The sequence below is a fragment of the Passer domesticus genome, chromosome 18, assembly GCF_036417665.1.
Source record: "Passer domesticus isolate bPasDom1 chromosome 18, bPasDom1.hap1, whole genome shotgun sequence".
NCBI lineage: Eukaryota > Metazoa > Chordata > Aves > Passeriformes > Passeridae > Passer > Passer domesticus.
The window spans coordinates 11,027,064-11,046,490 of record NC_087491.1 but is presented as its reverse complement, the minus strand read 5'-3'; the positions used below and the strand labels follow the sequence as shown (position 1 = coordinate 11,046,490).

Here is a 19,427-nt window from a genome sequence, read left to right as displayed (position 1 = left end):
GAGGAAATGGCTTCAAGTTGTGCCAGGGCAGATTTATGTTGAATTTGGGACAACATTTCTTCACTAAAAGTGTTGTCCAGCCCTGGCATAGGTGGAGTCCCCTTGCCTGGAGGGATCTGAATGATCTGTGGTTGTGGGGCATGGCTCAGTGGTGGGCTTGGCAGTGCTGGAGGCAAAGTTTGATGATGGATTTGATGACCTTAGAGGTCCTTTCCAACCTCAGTGAATCCGTGGCTGATTCTGGGAGAGGCACAGCTTTCTGGAAGGCAACTGGAGGCCAGGCTGGACACGGGGCTGGGAACAGCCTGTCCGGCTGCAGCGAGCGCTGCTGCGGCTCTGGCATGGCGCCTGCTGCTTCCCAAACTTTCTGTGTTTCACCAGGATATGGCTTTTGCAGAGGAATGCCAAGGAAGAACACTCCTGTGATTGAAGCAGCAGCACCCCAGGGAGGCAGCTGGGCCCACTCTTGCTGGGCTCTCTGCCTGTGAGGATGCTCCAGTGCCAGCCCGTCCCTGTGGCACCCCTGCAGCTGCTGGTGGCTTTTCCAGGTGCCCACCAGCACATCTGGCTGAGTTCCTCCCCACCAGGGGTGCTGAGGCTCGAGTCCTTTCCCTGGGGTCATCCCTGCTCCATCCCCAGCAGCAGGGGAGCTGCCCTTCCCTCCCCTCCCCTCTCGCAGGGCTTTGTGAGCAGCGTGCCTCTTCCTCTCACTTTCCCCTTCCTTGTTCCTTCTCCCCCTCTTTACTTTCTTTTTTCATCTCCTCCCATCTGTCCTTCTCACATCAGGCTATTTTGGGCTGAGTTTCTCACTGTCAGTATGGTGAGCTCCTGGTGCAGCTCCTGTCTCTAGAGCATGAACGCTGCTCTGGGAAGCCTCCCCAGGCTCTTACCTTGCTTGGCTCATCTTCCCCCCCCTGCCTTGACCCTGCCTTGAAGGCATTTCCAGATCAGGGTGAAAAGGCATTAAATCCTTCCCAGAGCCAGGGAAAAAACTCCTCAGATTTAATACCTTTCCACCTTGGTCTTGAAGTGCCTCTGAGCCTTGCAAGTGGTTATTAAAGCAGCCTGAAGCCAGGAGCAGTTGGCAGGTCATTACTTGTGTCTGCAACTTCCAGAGGCTTCAAGTCATGGCATGAATGTTGTTTGTTTGTTTGGAAGGGATGGCTGTAAATTGAATAGGAAATGCACCACCAGAAGTGAATTTTTAATGCTCTTCATTTACCAAAAATTCAGGAGGCAGTGGTGTATGGTGTAAGGAGCAGAGTTTGCTGGGAGGGAACAGGTCCCTGTGTGAGCCAGGCTGAGCTGCTGCTGTGCTGTGCTCCTCTCTCCCTCTGAGCATCCCAGAGCAGCACAGGGACAGCACTTAGCCTCAAATTATCTGCATGAGGCACAGGAGCTAAATGCCACCCAGGTCCTGCAGTGCCCTGGCAGAGCTGGAGGAGAGCTGGGGCTGCCTTCCCCCCTGGAGAGAAGGAGCTGGTTCTGCTGGCCCAGTCCTTGGGGTGCTGGAGCCCAGGGGTGCTGTGCACACCCTGCCCAGCTCAGGGGGCCCTGCCTTTGCTGGGAGAAGCTGGAGCCAGAGCTGGGGAGGCAGGATGAGGTGGAAGGTGCTGCTCAGCCGAGGAGCTGCCTCCAGCACGGGTGGGCAGGTGATTGCTCTCTCTTTTACATAAGCAAGCTTTATTATGGCTTTGTTCTAATAATAAATGTGCCTTTGTCTCCTCACCTTCTAATAAAGCCTTCCCCTTTTGTCAGGGGCTGGAGCTTGAAAGGTGGGGGCAGACCTGTCTCTGGAGCAGCCAAGAAGTTCCTTCCCCCTCTGCTCCTCTCCTTTCTCCCACCCTTCCCTGCTCTGCTCCTCTCCTTTCTCCCACCCTTCCCTGCTCTGCTCCTCTCCTTTCTCCCACCCTTCCCTGCTCTGCTGCTCTGTCTGGAGGTGCTGCTGGTGCCAGCCAGCAGCCTGCCATGGTGGTGGGTGCTTGGCAGCACCGAGGAGCCTCAGCTTGCCCTGTGTGGGCACAGCTCTGCTCTCCCAGCCCCTGGAGCCTGCAGGGGGGTGAGGGTCCTTTGGCTGCCTGTGCTGTCGTTGTTTTCCATGGGAATGAGGTGAGCCGAGGTTTGTCTGCTCTCACGGAGCCAGATCTGGATGAAATAAAAAGGTCAATTTGAAGTGGATTATCTAAAACACATTAAAAGCCAGTGTAACCTTTCTGACTCCATTAAGTGGCTTAGGTTCTGTATGTCGTAAATCACTGTTAAAGTGTTTTTGGGATCTGGAAAATGGCTGTTTTCCAGATGAGATTTGGAATGATTTTTAGTTTTCTTGGAGAAATCTCCATATTTCCTCAGCAGCTGGACTGTTGGTGAGAATTTGGGGGCCTGGTGGGAAGAAGGAGAGGTTTCAGTGGGATACCTCAAATCACTTCTTGCCTTTGTGACCAGCATAACAAGTTTCACTCATTTGGGAGCCAAAAGCACCTTTTTGTAACCAAAAAAGGAGGTTATTTTATTGCATGTGTTTTAACCACGGCACAGAGTGGCCAAAGCCACCCTTGGGGAGGCTTACATCTGTCCGTGAATTCGGAATCCCTTTTGTCTGTGACGCCTCCATGTGAGTGAGGTGTTTATTGTCCTGCTGAGTCCATGGATTTGGGGAGAAGGAATCCTGGGAATCTCCCTGGCTGAGTATTCCAGAACCTTCCTGTTCTGCAGGACCTGCTGACCTGTGTGGTTTTGTGCCTTTGCTGTCTGGCTTTCAGGAGGGCTGCTCTGGAATTAGCTCCTGTTCCCCCACCCTTCCCGGCTGCCAGCTGGCACCAGATTAGGAGAAAACCAAATCATTTGCTGATTCTTTGCCCATAAACATCCCTGCGAGGCAGGAAAGGCCACTGCTCAAAGCAGAGGCAGGCCAGGGGCCCGAGCAGCCCCTGCTGCTAGCGTGGGATAATCCAATTGAGCTGCAGGGAAATTGCCAGCTCAGGCTCCTTCCCCAGGCTCTGCAGCTGCAGAGAACCCGGGCTGCTGGGCAGCAATAAATGCCAGGGCTGCTCGAGGCACAGCTCAGCTGGAGAGCCACCCCAGGGCTTGTCCCTGCTGTGAGAGGTGCCACAGGAGCCCACTTTGGTGGGAATTAATGCTCCAGGAGACAGCTGGAAATGAGCAGGGAAGAGGGGGGGAATGGCAGGAGGGAGCAGGGCAGGAGCTGAGCCCAGAGAAGAAAAGGCTCTGGGGAGATCCTACAGCAGCCTCCAGTAAAGGGGATCCAAAGAGCTGGAGGAGGAATTTGGATAAGGGTCTGGAGTGCCAGGACAAGGGGGAATGGCTTCACAGTGACAGAAAACAGGGCTAGATTAAATATGGGGGAGAAATCCTTCCTGTGAGGGTGGGGAGACCCTGGCACAGCGTGCCCCATCCCTGGGAGTGCCCAAGGCCAGGTTGGGCAGGGCTTGGAGCAACCTGGGATAGGGGAAGGAGCAATGAGCTCCTCCCTAGGCTCTGCACAGAGCAGAGCCCGGGAGTGGGAGCAAAATAAATCCTGTCCCAGGGAGGCTGCTCCTCGCAGCCGAGGGATGGATCAGCTTCCTTTTGGCTCGCATTGCTGCTGCTGAAATGTGAATTTATTGCTTTTATTTAGTTTGAACTGTGCTGGAGTGCTGCAGACTTGTAAAGCAAAAGCGAAATGCAAGAAAAATCTTTATGGTCTGCAGTGGCCCCCTTGGCTGTGATGATATTTCTCGGTGTCCCTGGCTCGCAGTAAATCAGGAGAGGAGAGAGGGCACTGCTGGAGCAGGGAAGGGCTCAGGCTCAGTTAAAGATGGGACCCAGAGCCATCCCTGGGTGTCCTGGTGACAGCATCATGTTCACAAGGGGATTTTTTGCTTTGCGGCCTGAATTGTTGTGTTTGACAGCCCTGTGCTGTCTGTCTGTCTGTCTGTCTGTGGGATGTACAGTACATGAGCACAGGCCCTTTGCCTCCCACCTTCTCTTCTTTTTCTCTGTGTTCTTCCTCCCCTTGCCTTGAACCCCTCATCACCCCCATCATTCCTCTGTTATTTGATTTGATTTTTGCTGTATTTTTTACTCTGTTTTCTTTCCCTTTCTCTGCTCATCACTTGTGTTTGTAAAACCAGCCCAGGAGAGGCACAGCTGATCCCTGAAAGCACCAAGCCCTCAAAGTCCAATTTCCCTGCAGCAGGTGTGGCACTGATAGAGGCAGAGCAGCGAGGCAGTTTGTGAGAATCATTTAAAAAATAAAAGGCATAAAACAGCCCTGAAACCTGGTTTTATCCACGGAGCCGAGTCCTTGAAGGGCTGGAATTGGCAGAGCATCACTGGGAGCTGAGCAGGGACATGTCCCAGGCACGGTGTGACCTCGGCTCAGCACTTGGGTGGCCTCTGGTCCCTGTGGGGCTGGCACTACTGGTGGGGACATCCCCGATGTGACATTCCCAGTGTGACAACCCCAGTGTGACATTCCTGGTGCCATGGCCCCGGTATGACATTCCCAGTGGGGACAGCCCTGGTGTGACAGCCCTGGTGTGACATTCCTGGTGCCATGGCCCCGGTATGACATTCCCAGTGTGACAACCCCAGTGTGACATTCCTGATGCCATGGCCCCGGTATGACATTCCCAGTGTGACAGCCCTGGTGTGACAGCCCCAGTGTGACATTCCCGGTGCCATGGCCCCGGTATGACATTCCCAGTGGGGACAGCCCTGGTGTGACATCCCCAGCGGGGACATTCCCAGTGCCATGGCCCCGGTATGACATTCCCAGTGGGGACAGCCCTGGTGTGACATCCCCAGCGGGGACATTCCCAGTGTGATATCCTTGGTGGCACATCCCCGCTGTGCCATTCCCGGTGTGACACATCCCCAGTGGGGACAATCCCTGGTGTGGCAGCCCCAGTGTGACATTCCTGGTGGCACATCCCAGACAGACAGCCCAGTGGGGACATTCCTGGTGGGACATTCCTGGTGGGACATCCCCAGTGTGCCATTCCCAGTGGCACATTCCCAGTGTGACATCCCCAGTGTGACGTCCCCGGTGTGACATTTCTAGTGGGACAGCCCCAGTGTGACATCCCCAGTGTGACAGCCCTGGTGGGACAGCCCCAGTGATGACATTCCTGGTGACACATCCCCAGTGTGACATCCCCAGTGGGGACCTCCCTAGTGGGGACATCCCCACTGTGACAGCCCCAGGGGCACATCCCCGGTGTGCCATCCCCGGTGTGCCATCCCCGGTGTGCCATCCCTGGTGTGACAGGCCCAGTGGGGACATTCCCAGTGGCACAGTCCTGGTGTGCCATCCCCGGTGTGCCATCCCCGGTGTGCCATCCCTGGTGTGCCATCCCTGGTGTGACAGGCCCAGTGGGGACATTCCCAGTGGCACAGTCCTGGTGTGCCATCCCCGGTGTGCCATCCCCAGTGTGCCATCCCTGGTGTGACATCCCTGGTGGGACAGGCCCAGTGGGGACATTCCCAGTGGCACATTCCCAGTGTGCCATCCCTGGTGTGCCATCCCCGGTGTGCCATCCCTGGTGTGACAGCCCCAGTGGGGACATCCCCGGTGGCACATTCCCAGTGTGCCAGCCCCGTGTGCCACCCCGGGCCGGGCCCTGCGCTCCCTCACGCTCTGTGCTGCTCTCGCTCGTAGGCCTCACGCCGAGGATTTCAGCGTGGATTCCTCCTTCTCACAGTAAGTTCTCCTCCTGCGTTTCCCGGTGCCCCGGGGAGGGACGAGGGACCCTGGCTTGCCCTGGGGAGGAGCTGATCCTGCTCACCCTGGGAATTTGGGGTGTTCGGGGCAGTGAGCTCAGCCTTGGCTCTGGTCGCTGTGGGTTAAAGTGGATGGTCCATCCATGGACGTGCTCCAGGCCAGCCTGGATGGGGCTGGGCACATCCTGCTCTAGTGAATTGGGTTTTGGTTAGTGGGATTGTCCCTGCCCGTGGTGGAACCAGGTGACCTTTAAAGGTCCCTTCCAGCCCCAACCAGCCCGTGGTTCCATGATGATCCTGCTTTTAAGGGAGCTGATAAGCACGAGATTTGTCCCTTACTGCTCTGGGCATCCAGGAATTGTGTATGGGAGCAGCAAATCCTCCAGCAATTCCCACTGTGGGGAGGATTCTCTGCTGCCAGGGACAGACAAGTTGTGCTGGGTCTAGAACTGTGCACCCACTAGAATTTATTTATTTCCTGCTGTGAGATAGGATTAGGAGGAAGGCAAAGCAGGCTCAAAACTTTAAAAGGGTATAAAGAAAACTTCATTAACAGTAACTAAAAGAAAGGATAATAAGAAGAAGTTTATTGAGGAAGAAATGATAGCAGCAAATCAGCAATTATCCATTAACGATGAGCTCCATGCACAGCCCTAATTAAACAATGCAGATTCATCAGCACAAGCAATTACAGGAGCAGACTCATGAGTGTCGGTCTCCAATGTTGCAAAACAAATAGGCCAAAGGGAGCACAGCCTGTCATCCACTGCTGCTTCCCTTTTGGGGTTTTAACCTTTACTGGAAGTATAATTATTTTATTGAGGAGCAAGTGGTGCCACTGCCCAGCCATGAGAACCATCCAAACCTTGGATGGGAGGTTCTGCCTCGTCCTGGAAGTGTCCAAGGCCAGGTTGGACAGGGTTTGGAGCCCCCTGGGGTAGTGGAAGGTGTTCCTGTCCACGGCAGGGGGTGGAACAGGACGAACTTTAAGGTCCCTCCAGCCCAAAGTATTTTATTATCTACAACTTGAAGCCCTGAGCGTGTCCCTGTTTCCTCCAGTGTTTGGTTTGGTGCCTGGAAATGAGCTCTGCAGCTGCTGAACACAGTTGGAGAGGGATTACAGCTGCCTTCAGGGAATGAGGAATCGATAAAAATCCCATTTCCATTGCAACGTCCTCCCTAATAAAAAATTATATATGTATAAAAGAGCTAAAAGTCAAGCAGGAGACTTTTGTTACATTTCTTCAGGCCCATGGAGCCCTTCCTGCAGTCTGTGCCAGCCCCTGTCCCACCGGCACACCAGGACGAGTTCAGGCATGGTGAGAGATAAATGGCCCTGGAGGCCAAAGCTGCTCCAGGGCAGGGATTTTTCCTGTAGTGACTGCTTGGAATTTGCTTTTCATCCCCCAAAAATACAACTGCAGCACTACTGCTGGAGCCAGGATGACATTACCTGCACCCAGCTGGGTTTAATTTGCTGCAGAGTGGTTGGCAATATCAATTCTTTCTTTGGGGAAAAAAAAAAATCACACTCCATAATAAAACAGGAGGGTTTTTTTCTGATTGATTCCCATGGTAAATGCATGAAACCTTGCAGAAACGAGTCCTTGGGCTTGAGGGGCGAGATGTGCCACAGCATCCTGGCTCCCTGGGCAGCGTTTATTGATGTGGGACTGGACTGTGCTGGGCCTGCTCTGGGATGAGCCTCAGCACAGAAATCATTCCTGGTGCTGCAGGGGCCAGGAGGGGCAGCTGCCTTTGTGTCAGGGCTGTGGCAGTGCCACGGTGGCTGTGACAGTGCCACAGTGGCTGTGGTGGTGGCGTAGTGGTGGCTGTGACAGTGCCACCATGACTGTGGTGGTGCCATGGCGACTCTGACAGTGCCATGGTGGCTGTGGCAGTGCCACGGTGGCTGTGATGGTGGCACAGTGATTATGGTGGTACCGTGGTGGCTCTGACAGTGCCACGGTGGCTGTGATGGTGGCACAGTGATTATGGTGGTGCCATGGTGGCTGTGGCAGTGCCACGGTGGCTGTGATGGTGGCATGGTGGCTGTGACAGTGCCACCATGACTGTGGTGATACCATGGTGGCTATGGCAGTGCCACGGTGGCTGTGATGGTGACACAGTGATTATGGTGGTGCCATGGTGACTCTGACAGTGCCACGGTGGCTGTGGCAGTGCCACGGTGTCTGTGATGGTGACACAGTGATTATGGTGGTACCGTGGTGGCTCTGACAGTGCCACGGTGGCTGTGATGGTGGCACGGTGGCTGTGACAGTGCCACCATGACTGTGGTGATACCATGGTGGCTGTGGCAGTGCCACGGTGGCTGTGATGGTGACACAGTGGCTGTGGTGGTGCCGTGGTGACTCTGACAGTGCCATGGTGGCTGTGGCAGTGCCACGGTGGCTGTGATGGTGACACAGTGATTATGGTGGTGCCATGGTGGCTGTGGCAGTGCCGTGGTGGCTGTGATGGTGGCACGGTGGCTGTGCCATGGTGGATGTGACACTGCCCGTCCCAGGCTGCTGTGGGACCTGCTGAGCACCTCGGGGCTGGGTGCTGCTGTGATCCCTGAGGATCATCTGGGATTCTGGGATGAGGGGGAGAGCAGCTTCAGTGCTGCACCTGCTAAGGGATGTGGGATGAGGAAAGTCATTGAAAATGAGCAGATCTGCCCTGTTTGCAATACCTGGCCTTATGGACCGTGCTGCCCTGCTGTGGTGTCCCCAGTGCTGTCCTGTACCCCCTTAGCACCTGAAATCCCCTCTGATAGAGATCCCCCCTCTGCTCCATGCTCACAGCGCTGGCAGGAGGGCTCAGCCCGCAGAGCAGGCACAGCCAGCCCCAGCTCCCCGTCCCTCCCTGGCTGTTTTGTGCTCTCTGGTTTAAAACGTGCCCCAGATTCCCCGGAGGAGCTGCCGCAGTGGGAGAGCTCCGCGGTGCCCTGGGAATCCGAGACTGCAGAGCCCGGGCAGGGCACCACCCTGCCAGGGGGGTGAACCCAAGCCTGCCCCGGCCGGTGAGGGAGCAGCGTGGCAGCAGGAGCCCCTGGAGCCGATCCTGGCCCGGTTTGAAGCCGTTCCTCCTGCTCTGAGTAATTGTTCAATTAGCGCGGGGGCAGCTCGCTGCTGTGGCTGCCTCTGGCAGGCGCCCAGGCTGTCTGTGTGCACACAGCTGCACGGCAATTCCCATTCCTGTCCTCAAACCCCGCTCTGGGAGCTCGTCTGGGCAGGGCTGGAGCTGCCCCGTCCTCTGCTCACCCCGGGTGGGTGGAGGATGGCAAACACAGCTCGCCCCGTGGCACCCGGCTCGCTGTAGCTTCTGTGTCCAAACACCCATCAACATCATGAAAATCATAGGGAAAAAGGAAAAAATAACCCAAAGGGAATCAGGAGGGCTGGAGCTGCCTGGGTATGTCATCAGCAGGTAGCTGAGCCCCAGCCTGGCAGGTTTTGTGGGTTTTTTGGGAAGGATTTTGGCTCTGCTCAGGTTCCAGCTGGCACCGGCTGCTCCCGGTGCTGAGCGAGGGCTGGAGGCAGCCTGGCCATGGCACGGTGCCCTCAGAGCATCCTGCACAGCCTCCTGGGGCTGCTGGGAGAGGAAATGCTGCAGACCTGCGCTGCCAGCCCTGCTCCTCACCTTCCTCTGAGCTGTGTCTGGTGCCACAGCCCGTGCCCAGGGAGCCCAGCTGGGCCAGCAGCTCCTTTCTGTGATCCCAGCGTGCCTGCAGCCACATTTGCCGTGTGTTTGGTCCCTGTGGGTTTGCATGGAGGGTGCAGAGCTGTCAGCTGAGCTGAGCTGGACTGGAAGGGTGAGGTGGGGTCTGCCTTGGCAGAGGTGGGTGCTGGCACCCGCCAGATTGCAGAGATTTCTGGGGTGTTGCTGGTTTGTTAGGTATTTTCGTCCCCCCAAAAAAATAAAAATTCAGGAGAGTCTTACTTGCATCCTGCTACATGATGGGAGAAGTTGCTTGAGAAGTTTCCTGGGACAAGAAATCCCTGTATGGGTTCATATTTTTTTTGTGTTTCCCTCCTTTTTAAGAGAACTGTCCCAGCTCTGGGGAAATGGGAAGGATGGAGCAGGGCTGTGCCCCTCAGTGCCTGTTTGAATGCTGGTGGGCTGTGATGTGCTCCTCCTGCCCTTTCATCCTGCACTTTTCTGAACAAACTATTGTGTCTTTTTTTGGGAACTCATCATCTTACAACAAATTGCCTCTAATCTTAGATTAATAAAGTACAATAAATAACAGAACAAAGACAACGAAGTCGCTCAGGCATTATGAAGTGCATAATAGCAGTAATTACACTTCCAAGCAGAGGGCTGCAACTAAACTTGTACCAGGATTGTTGTTTGCATGGCCTGGGGGGGTTCAGTGGGGGCGAGGTGGGGAAGCTGGGGACACTTGGAGTGGCCTGGGATGAGAAGGAAGCTCCAGGTAGGAAGGATGCCCAGCCATGGCAGCAGGGGGGGACACTCTGAGCACCCCATCCTGGCTGAGCTGCTGCGAAGGCAGAGCTGTCACCATGTGTTTTGGGGTGGTAATAATGCAGTCAGAGTTTTGCTTGATTCCTATTCCCAGTTAACTTCCTGACAGTGAAATTAAAGGGTATGTTTTACGTGATGTCATCTCCTTCCCTCGGCTGGAAATGGAGCTTTGATACTTCGGGATGGTGCTGCTGCCTGGGAAGAGCCATTCCTCCTTCAGCTGTGGGGTGTTGGATTCACCTGCAGAGTGGGACCCCCACAAAGATCTGGGGCTCAGCCTTGGCAGATTGTCTGCACAGGAACGTGTTCCCTCCACATCCTTTTATTTCTTCATCTCTCTGCAGTGTTACCCACCCTGTTCCCCCCAGTCAAGACATGGCTTTTTTGTTGCTTTATTGTTTTCCCAGTGTTCCTTCTTCCTGCAGCCATCAGGATGGATGAATACACGGGCCACTTTATCATAAAGAGTTAGATCTAATCATTTAGTCCTTTTATCCATCTGCAATTACAGTCATTGTCTCGAGGTGGGCCACAGCTCTGCAGAGCAGTGAACCATCTGTCTGATGGCAGAGATTTATTCAGCTGTTTGTTGCTTTGATACGAGACAAATGTCTGGCAGAGGAATCGTGCTCCCTCAAGTCTCGGGCTCCTCGAGGCTCTCAATCCTCAGGGACTCTGATGAATGGGGTGCTCAGCGCTGCTGTCTGGAGCTGAAAGCCAGTTCCCAGCACTTCCTGGCCATTTTTAATAAGGAGAAGGAGCAATTATCTTGTGTGCAGCACTGTGAGCAGTTGTGACAGCTGATTTATGCCCTGGCACAGAAAAATGATTTGCGGAGTCTGGCTGTGGAAACGATTAATTTTAGCAGGTGTAAAGGCTGGGCTCCGAGGCTCTGCATTAACGCTGTTTGCTCCTCAAGCATCGTGCTGATGAGCCAGGGCTTGTAAATTCTCCTGCTGCAGTGGGGTCTGGGGTTGTCCCTTCTCGCGGTGACACGAACCAGGTGAGGTGCAGAGCCCCTCTGGCCACCTCCCCACCCCTCAGGCCAGCTGGGGTGGAGCCCAGATGAAGATCTTGTAAACCCCCTTCCCAATTTGCTGCCTGATCAGCTGGGCAGGAATGTTTGGTAAATATTCATCCCCCCATGTCAGAGCGAGGAGCAGCTGCTCCCCAGTAAATCAGGATCTGGTCGGATCTGGCACCTGCAGGATGGAGAGGGGTGGCAGTGACTGTCACCAGGAATTTGCTGCCCTTGGTCTGTGCCTGGGCTGGACTGACGAGGGCTTGGTGACCTCTTGAAGCAGTCAGAAAAGGGGCAATGACAGCAGCGCTCCTTGGGCTTGCTGAAAGCAGCGAGTGGGGGAATTCAGGGCACTGAGCACCTTTGTCAGACCTTCAAAGGTGTAAAACTTATTATTCAGTATGAACAGAACAAGACGATTGGGGATAAAAGCATCATAAAATCAACCCAGGACAGCCGGCCAGGGAGGAGCAGAGTTTGCCTTGCTTGGACTAAAGCTGAGGCAGGAGCAGCCTCTGGCTTTTCCCCGGCACTCAGCAGGAGCAGCACGATTTAGGGTGATGAATAATGGCTTTGCAAAGGGCTGCAGGCGATTATAAAGTGCCACGAGAGCTGAGCTGGGCTGGGACTGCTTTACCTGCACAGCCTCCATGCAGGTCCCAGCCCCTGCTGCCATCCCTGCCCCTGCTGCCATCCCTGCCCCGGGAGCTTTCCTCCCATCCCTGGAATGTGGGGCTGGTGGGTGGGGAGGCAGCAGAAGCCAGGGAAGGTGGGATGGGAATCTCCAGACCCACCTGCTGCTCCTCCCTGCCCGATGCTGTGAAGTGCCCTGGCAGGTGAAGCTCTGCCCTGGCACCGTCCCCTGGTGCCACCCCCGGTGGCCCTGGATGGCAGGGGGTGTTTGGGGTTGGTTGGCAGCTCCTGGGTTTTTCTGGAATGACCAAGAGTGGTATCTTAGCAACAAAGGGAAATTTTCTCCGTTTACAATGGAATTGTTTTTTACAGCTTCCATGCTGAGCGTTTCTCAACCCCAGGCAGAGGCAGGGCACGGACAGAGCCAGGACATTGGGGACATTGAGAACATTGGGGACATTGTTCTCGCCAGCTCCTGCTCTGCTGGAGCAGCCAAACGGGGAGAGGCAGCTCCAGAGCTGCTGCTTTTCGGGAGTTTTTGGACATTGTGAAATGTGAGAAGGGAGAAGTGTGTGGCTCTGCTGTCTGCTGGTTGTGTGTGAACCTCAGCCAAGCCCGGGTCCCCAGCAGAGCTGGCCCTGGTGGTCACATCGGCTGCTCTGGTGGTCCCTGGGCTCGGTTGGTGCTGCGGGGACAGCTGGGGGCCCGGGGCCAAGCCTGGTCACTCTGGGGTGTCAGTGGGGTCACCCAGTGGGGCTGGGGGGGCTCCCGGGGGTCCCTGCCCTGCCACCCCACTGATGGCCCCACTGGGGACTTTCCCCGCAGGGTGCAGGTGGAGTTCTACGTGAATGAAAACACCTTCAAGGAGCGGCTGAAGCTCTTCTTCATCAAGAACCAGCGCTCGAGTGAGTGCTCCGGGAGAGCCGAGCCCAGCCCGGGCCGGGAGAGCCACACTCCGTGCCTGGCATGAGAAGCCATTGCCATCTGCTGGTGGCCTTGTCCCCGTGTCCCCAGCCCTCCTGGCTCCTGTGCTGGGTGCTGTCAGCTTGGTTTGGGGATGCTCTGCATGGGGAGGAGAGGATGCCTCCTGCCACCTCTGCTCCCCGGGGACAGCCACAGCGTGACAAACAGCTGTGACAAGCTGGCTGGGAGCAGGGAGGTGCCAGGGAGCCAGTGTCCCTGTCACAAAGCTGGCTGTGCCTCCCTCAGGCTGTGGGGACAGCCAGGGCAGGCTGTGAGTTACCCTCTCCTGCTCCAGCCATGGGGATTGGTCTCCACTTGACTAATGGTGTTTTTATTTTCTTCCTCCGAGATGTCATTAGCTGTCTGGAGGGGGCCTGCTCGTTAATTTATAAATTTGCTTTTTCTTCTCCTGCCTGCATCCTGTTGTCTTGTTAAAAAGCTGGAGCGCAGCACAGCAGGGTGCCCACGGGGAAGTTTTTAATGAAAATGTGATGAATTTCTCCTTGTAATCTGAGTAACAACCCCATGAACTGGCTGGGGAGGCAGAGTGGATAAAGCATTAGCTTTTCCTCACCATCCCTGCTCCTGCAAGGTGCTTGGGATGTGGTCAGTGCTGCTCTGGTACTTCTAAATGGATCCCTGCTAATGAGGGGGATACACTCCAGCAGCTCCTCGTTTGGCTCTCACATCTTTTGGGGTCAGCAAGGAGCTGACTCATGGCTATTTATATCTGTGTTGGTCTCCTGTGTGTGTGACACTGGGCAGGACGTGGAGCTGGGCCAACCCGGGCAGTGCTGCTGCCCTGGGGCTCCTGCAGCTCCCTGGGGGATCAGAGCGCTGTGGGGCTGGGCTGTGGGGCTGCCCAGCACACCCAGGGCACCCCGGGCTGTCTGGGGTCTGTGGGGTGCTCAGGAATGCTGCCCCATCCCTGCTGCCCTCCACCACAGGCCTGAGGATCCGGCTCTTCAACTTCTCCCTGAAGCTGCTGACGTGCCTGCTGTACATCGTGCGTGTGCTGCTGGACAACCCCGAGGAGGGCATCGGCTGGTGAGTGCCCCGGCTGCCCACAGGGCTGTGCCACGTGCCAGGGTGGGTTTCTGCCCCAGCTGCCCACCAGGGCTCACTGTGCCATGTGTCAGGATGGGATTTTTCCTCCAGCTGCCCACAGGGCTGTGCCACGTGCCAGGGTGGGTTTTCTGCCCCAGCTGCCCAGGCAGAGCTCACTGTGCCTATGCCATGTGTCAGGGTGGTTTTTTTTCCCCCTGCTGCCCACCAGGGCTGTGCCACATGGCAGGGTGGGTTTTTTCCCCCAGCTGGGCTCACTCTGCCTGTCCCATGTGTCAGGATGGGTTTTCTCCCCCAGCTGCCCACCAGGGCTCACTGTGCCTGTGCCACGTGGCAGGGTGGTTTTTTCCCCTCCAGCTGCCCAGGCAGAGCTCACTGTGCCTGTGCCATGTGTCAGGGTTGGTTTTTCCCCCCCAGCTGCCCACCAGGGCTCACTGTGCCTGTGCCATGTGTCAGGATGGGTTTTCTCCCCCACCAGGGCTCACTGTGCCTGTGCCATGTGTCAGGATGGGTTTTCTCCCCCACCAGGGCTCACTGTGCCTGTGCCATGTGTCAGGATGGGTTTTCTCCCCCAGCTGGGCTCACTCTGCCTGTGCCACGTGGCAGGGTGGGTTTTCTCCCCCAGCTGCTTGAATTGGTGCTTTAACAAAACTTCCCAGGCTGGAGGCCCCTGCTCAAACCCCGTGGATGGGTGTGAGGGCATCTACTGGCCCTGAGCAGAGCGTGGTGGAAAAATCCAGCTCGTGTTCATTTCCAAATTCTGTCTGCCTCTGTCAGGGGCTCAGCGTGGCCTTCAGGCACAGGTGAGAGCTCAGCCATTCAAGAACATCACCATGCAAATGTTTTCTGAAGGCTGACACCCTTGAAGACATTAACACTAAATCCCATTTAAGCATTTGAGAGGGAAATACCATGTGCTGTGTGGATCCTTGAGGTGATGGATGATTCCACACATCAGCTTTGTGCTGGGTTTCAGTGTAAGCCTATTTTTAATGTGTCCTTGCTTCGTTTAGCTCGTGTAAAATGTGATTTTTTTTTTTCCCCCAAGAGCTTGGATAATTGGCAATTTGATTTTCTCCTTGTAAAGGCTGCAGACTACCAAGCACATCTGCACATTCTGAAAGTGCTTTCAGACCTGTGAGAACGAAGCAGGGCACGGATGCTCATCCTTGAGAGGTTTAGCACAGCTGCAGCTCAGGGAATTCCATTTTCCTGAGGGAGTGTGGCAGCAGCAAGGCTGGCCAGAGGGAGCACATCCCTCACAGCAGGGCAGGGACAGCTCAGCTCACTGCTGCCTGCCTGGCAGGGTGCTGGGGACCCAGCCAGCCTCATCCCAGAAGCTGCAGCTCAGCAATTTTTGCTAATTGTAACCTGGTAATTCCCAGTTCCCAGCTCCCTGCAGCCCTGTGCTCTGCACTGTGCCAGGGAGAATCAGCATTCCACAGCATCTCTGAAGCACCTGAGGGGTTTTGTCCTCCAGCAATGAGACGTTCAAGGCTGCCTGGGGCAGACTTCCCCTGTGCAAAGCCCTGGCTATAGGAACCAGGGTGTCTGGATCCATGGAAATGCCATCCAGTGATCCCAGGGGGTCGATCCCAGCATCCCTGTCCCCCACTGACTGCTTTTCCCTGCTTCCTCCCCCAGCTGGGAATGCGAAAAGCAGAATTACACAGCGTTCAACCAGTCCACCAACATCAACTGGTGAGTGGGAGCTGCTCTGGGTCAGCTCTGCCAGGCTCTGGGAGCAGAGGGAGGGAGGTGGCTGCTGCTGGCAGCTGCCTGAGGCCGCTTCTCAGTCTTGGGGCTGCTCAAGGGATGTGGAGCAGCATCCCAGAACCAAATCCATTGGCAAGTGCCACTGGCTGCACCCTTGGGAGTGGCTCATTTCCATTGCAGGGGCTGCTGGAGCAAACTGCAGGAGGGAGCAGCAGCCCCTGAGTCAGGGATGGCCTCGGGTTTGCATTTGGGGGGTGAAACTCTGACAGCTGAGCCACAGCTCCGGGTTTCTTTGCAGGTCCCACATCTTTTGGGTGGACAGGAAAACCCCTCTGTGGGCCGTGCAGGTGAGCAGCCCTTGCTGGGTGTGCAGGAGCCCGGAGGGGCCGGGCTGGGAGCTCTGCCCCGCCTGTGACACCCCCAGGGGCTCCCCGGGGCAGCTCGGATGCGCTGCCAGCACCGGGAGAGAGCCCTGGGAGCCCCCCGTGTGTGTCCCTGCAGGTCAGCATCGCCCTCATCAGCTTCCTGGAGACCATGCTGCTCACCTATCTCAGCTACAAGGTGAGAGCCCAGCCAGGAGGGCTCAGCCCCCTCTGCAGGAATTGATTTCTCCTGCACATCCCAGGGATGTTTGTCTGGCTGCTGTCTCAGCCGGCTCTGGATGCTTTCCTTTCTCATTCCCCCTCGGGCTGCTGGATAAGCGTTGTGCAGAGCAGAATCTCTTCTTTTTGTGCTTTCTGAGAAATTCAGGCCTGTTTAATGCAGGCTCAGTGTTTGTAGTGTCAGGCTGACACATCCCAGATTTCCTGAGCTCGGCAGGGTGGCTCCTGCTGCTTCTGGAGGGAGTGGCACTGCTCCAGGCCAGACAGGGAGAGGCACAAGCTGACTCCTTTGGACCAAAGCCACCTCAAATGGCCAGAAAAAGTGACCTTGACAAATGGCATCTTCTCAGGGACCAGGGGAGGGTTGGCAGCAGACTCAGACCCTGCGTCACCCCTGCTCTGAGTGCCAGCGATCTGTAGCTCTCACTGTCAGTGTCACTGTCACTGTCAATGTCACTCTCCATCCCTGCATGAAGTGTTGTTGTCCCCCAGCTCTGGGTGGCAGCAGCGACAGACAGAGGGATGTAGTGGCTGTGGAGAAGAGTTTGGGAATGTTTCCTGCTCCCAGAGTGCCTGCCACCACCACTGCACCTCTCCTGCACCGTATTTCCCTCATCCAGCAGGGTCTGTGGCAGAGTGGGATCACTAAATTGTCCTCTGGGAAGTTTCTGAGGTTATCTAATCCTTCTTTGGTTTTAATTCCTCAGGGGAACATCTGGGAACAGATCTTTCGCATTTCCTTCATCCTGGAGATGATCAACACGGTGCCGTTCATCATCACGGTGAGTGTGTCCCAGTGACATTTGGAGGCAGCTCTAAGTGCAGTAAGTGCTGTGCTTTGGTGCTGAAATAAAGACGAATGGGTTTCTGGCCAAGTGGTATTTAAGGCTGGCAGGAAATTTTCCCTCAGTATTTGACAATATAATGATTTTCTCTGGAGTGTTATCCCAAAATCCATCCTCCTTTTCCAGCTGCTCTGCTGCAGCCAGGGAAGCAGGGCTGTGTTTGGTGACAGCTTCTGCTCAGCTTGGAGTGGGGTCCTTCCACACAGGGAGGATTGGCTGCTTGTGGCTCTATTTTTTAAAAGAACATGGATTTTTCTGCAAATAACCCTTGCTTTTGTAGATATTCTGGCCTCCTTTACGGAATTTGTTCATTCCTGTGTTCCTGAACTGCTGGCTGGCCAAGTATGCCCTGGAGAACATGATTGTGAGTGATCCCTTCTATCCAGCTCCTGGGGGATGTGGAGGGCAGCAGGACTGGGAGGGGACCCTTGGCTGCCCCCAGCTCTGGGGCAGGATTTGGAGCTTGGTGTGAGCAGGCTGGGGATGCCAGGCTGGGAATGCCAGGCTGGGGATGCCAGGCTGGGGATGCCAGGCTGTGACCAGGAATCCCAAGAGTCCAACCCACAGTGACCACAGGGGTGGTCAGGGGTGAGGTGTTCCAGCCGTTCCCCTGCTCCCACCAGAGCTGTGTCTCAGATCCCAGACTGCTGGTGGGAATACACAACCCAAGGGCTAAATCCAGGCTTGCCCTTCACTGGGGAGGGCACTGCTGGGGCCAGCAAGGCAGCAGTTGGTGCTTGGAGGGGATTTTGCCCCGGGCTCTGTGAGCTGGTGGGAGCCCTCCCCTGTGTCCCCAGAACGATCTGCACCGAGCCATCCAAAGGACGCAGTCAGCGATGTTCAACCAGGTGCTCATCCTCATCTGCACCCTCCTGTGTCTCGTGTTCACGGGGTGAGTGCTGTTCTCCAGTTCCCCAAACCCCCTTCCTGATCCTGGGAACCCAGCTGTGCCCACCCCAGGAATCCAGCTGTGCACACCCTGGGAACCCAGCTGTGCCCACCCCGGGAATCCAGCTGTGCCCTCCCCGGGAATCCAGCTGTGCCCTCCCCGGGAATCCAGCTGTGCCCACCTTGGGAATCCAGCTGTGCCCACCCCGGGAATCCAGCTGTGCCCACCCCAGGAATCCAGCTGTGCCCTCCCTGGGAATCCAGCTGTGCCCACCCCGGGAATCCAGCTGTGCCCTCCCTGGGAATCCAGCTGTGCCCACCCCAGGAATCCAGCTGTGCCCTCCCTGGGAATCCAGCTGTGCCCAACCCGGGAATCCAGCTGTGCCCACCCCGGGAATCCAGCTGTGCCCACCTTGGGAATCCAGCTGTGCCCACCCCGGGAATCCAGCTGTGCCCACCCTGGGAATCCAGCTGTGCCCATCTGAGGCAGCTGGCAGAGCTGGGCTCCAGCAGGGCTCACACCTTCCCCTGTTTGCTCCATGCCACACTGGGGGTTTCTCAGTCAAACTCCTGATCCTGCCTCACTGTAGGGTTTAACAGGAAGTTTTTGGTGAGGGTGAGGGTGCTGTCAGAGGCAGCTGGGGGATGTGGACATGAGGGCAGGGACAGCAGCTTCCCCAGGGACAGGTGAGGGATGGCTCATTCACCAGGGATGGCTCATTCAGAACCCATCTCACTCCCGGGCTCCAGCTCTTCCTCCTCCACACTCACAGCTCCTGAGGTCATTTGTGTAATTGGCCACTGGGTTCCTGCTAATTAACTGGGCCCTTTCTCTGCCATTGCCAGCATCAAGGGTGTTCCTTTGGGCAGGGGAGCAGAGCTCATCGCTGGCTATTTAGCTCTGAATTAGGCTTTGAATTCTCCTCTGGCTCCCTTGGTCTGGGTTTGAGGCATATTAAACCATTAAGCTGCTGAATGGAGAGGAAATGAGGCTTTTAGGCTCATGAGTTTTTGGCAATAAAGACGATGCTCTGATGTGGATGACTAATGCTACTTCAGAGCTCAGTGGTGCTCCCAGCCCTGCTGCTGGATGAGTTTGGGGAAAGGGGGGTACAATTTGGGCCCAGGAAGGTTTGGGTGACACTTGTGACAAAGCAGGATGGCTTTGGGCTGCAGGTTTGTGGGGTTCTGCTGCAGGGCCAGCCCCTGCTCTGACGTGGCTTTTCCCTTCCAGGACCTGCGGCATCCAGCACTTAGAAAGAGCAGGTGAGAAGCTCTCCCTCTTCAAGTCCTTCTATTTCTGCATCGTCACCTTTTCCACCGTGGGCTACGGAGACGTGACACCAAAGATTTGGCCTTCCCAGCTCCTCGTGGTGATCATGATCTGCGTGGCCCTGGTGGTGCTGCCGCTCCAGGTGAGACCTGCACAGCTGAGGGTGGGGAGGGGCTCGCAGCCCGGCCCAGGGCAGCCCTGCCCGT

General features: G+C 56.1%; 1 protein-coding gene and 1 long non-coding RNA gene across 12 annotated transcripts in view; one reads left to right on the top strand and one right to left on the bottom strand.

The window, feature by feature from the left end:
- The window catches only part of KCNT1 (potassium sodium-activated channel subfamily T member 1), an 82,532-nt gene that overhangs the window by 44,414 nt on the left and 18,691 nt on the right, over positions 1–19,427 (top strand). For 8 of the 11 annotated variants that reach the window (XM_064393693.1, XM_064393694.1, XM_064393692.1 and 5 more), the window contains 9 exons: positions 12,695–12,774; positions 13,780–13,879; positions 15,542–15,598; positions 15,912–15,960; positions 16,115–16,174; positions 16,923–16,997; positions 17,341–17,424; positions 17,858–17,952; positions 19,183–19,363. In XM_064393693.1, the coding sequence (XP_064249763.1) occupies positions 12,695–12,774; positions 13,780–13,879; positions 15,542–15,598; positions 15,912–15,960; positions 16,115–16,174; positions 16,923–16,997; positions 17,341–17,424; positions 17,858–17,952; positions 19,183–19,363 (781 nt within the window). Of the gene's footprint in view, positions 1–5,662; positions 5,705–12,694; positions 12,775–13,779; positions 13,880–15,541; positions 15,599–15,911; positions 15,961–16,114; positions 16,175–16,922; positions 16,998–17,340; positions 17,425–17,857; positions 17,953–19,182; positions 19,364–19,427 lie in introns of all 11 variants that reach the window. The other 3 variants (XM_064393698.1, XM_064393700.1, XM_064393701.1) reach the window with 1 other exon arrangement.
- Positions 10,670–12,253, bottom strand: LOC135283100 (uncharacterized). Its single transcript, XR_010348994.1, has 2 exons — positions 12,031–12,253; positions 10,670–11,417 (listed from the first exon to the last, which is right to left on the bottom strand). It is a non-coding gene; the product is annotated as an uncharacterized LOC135283100 (long non-coding RNA).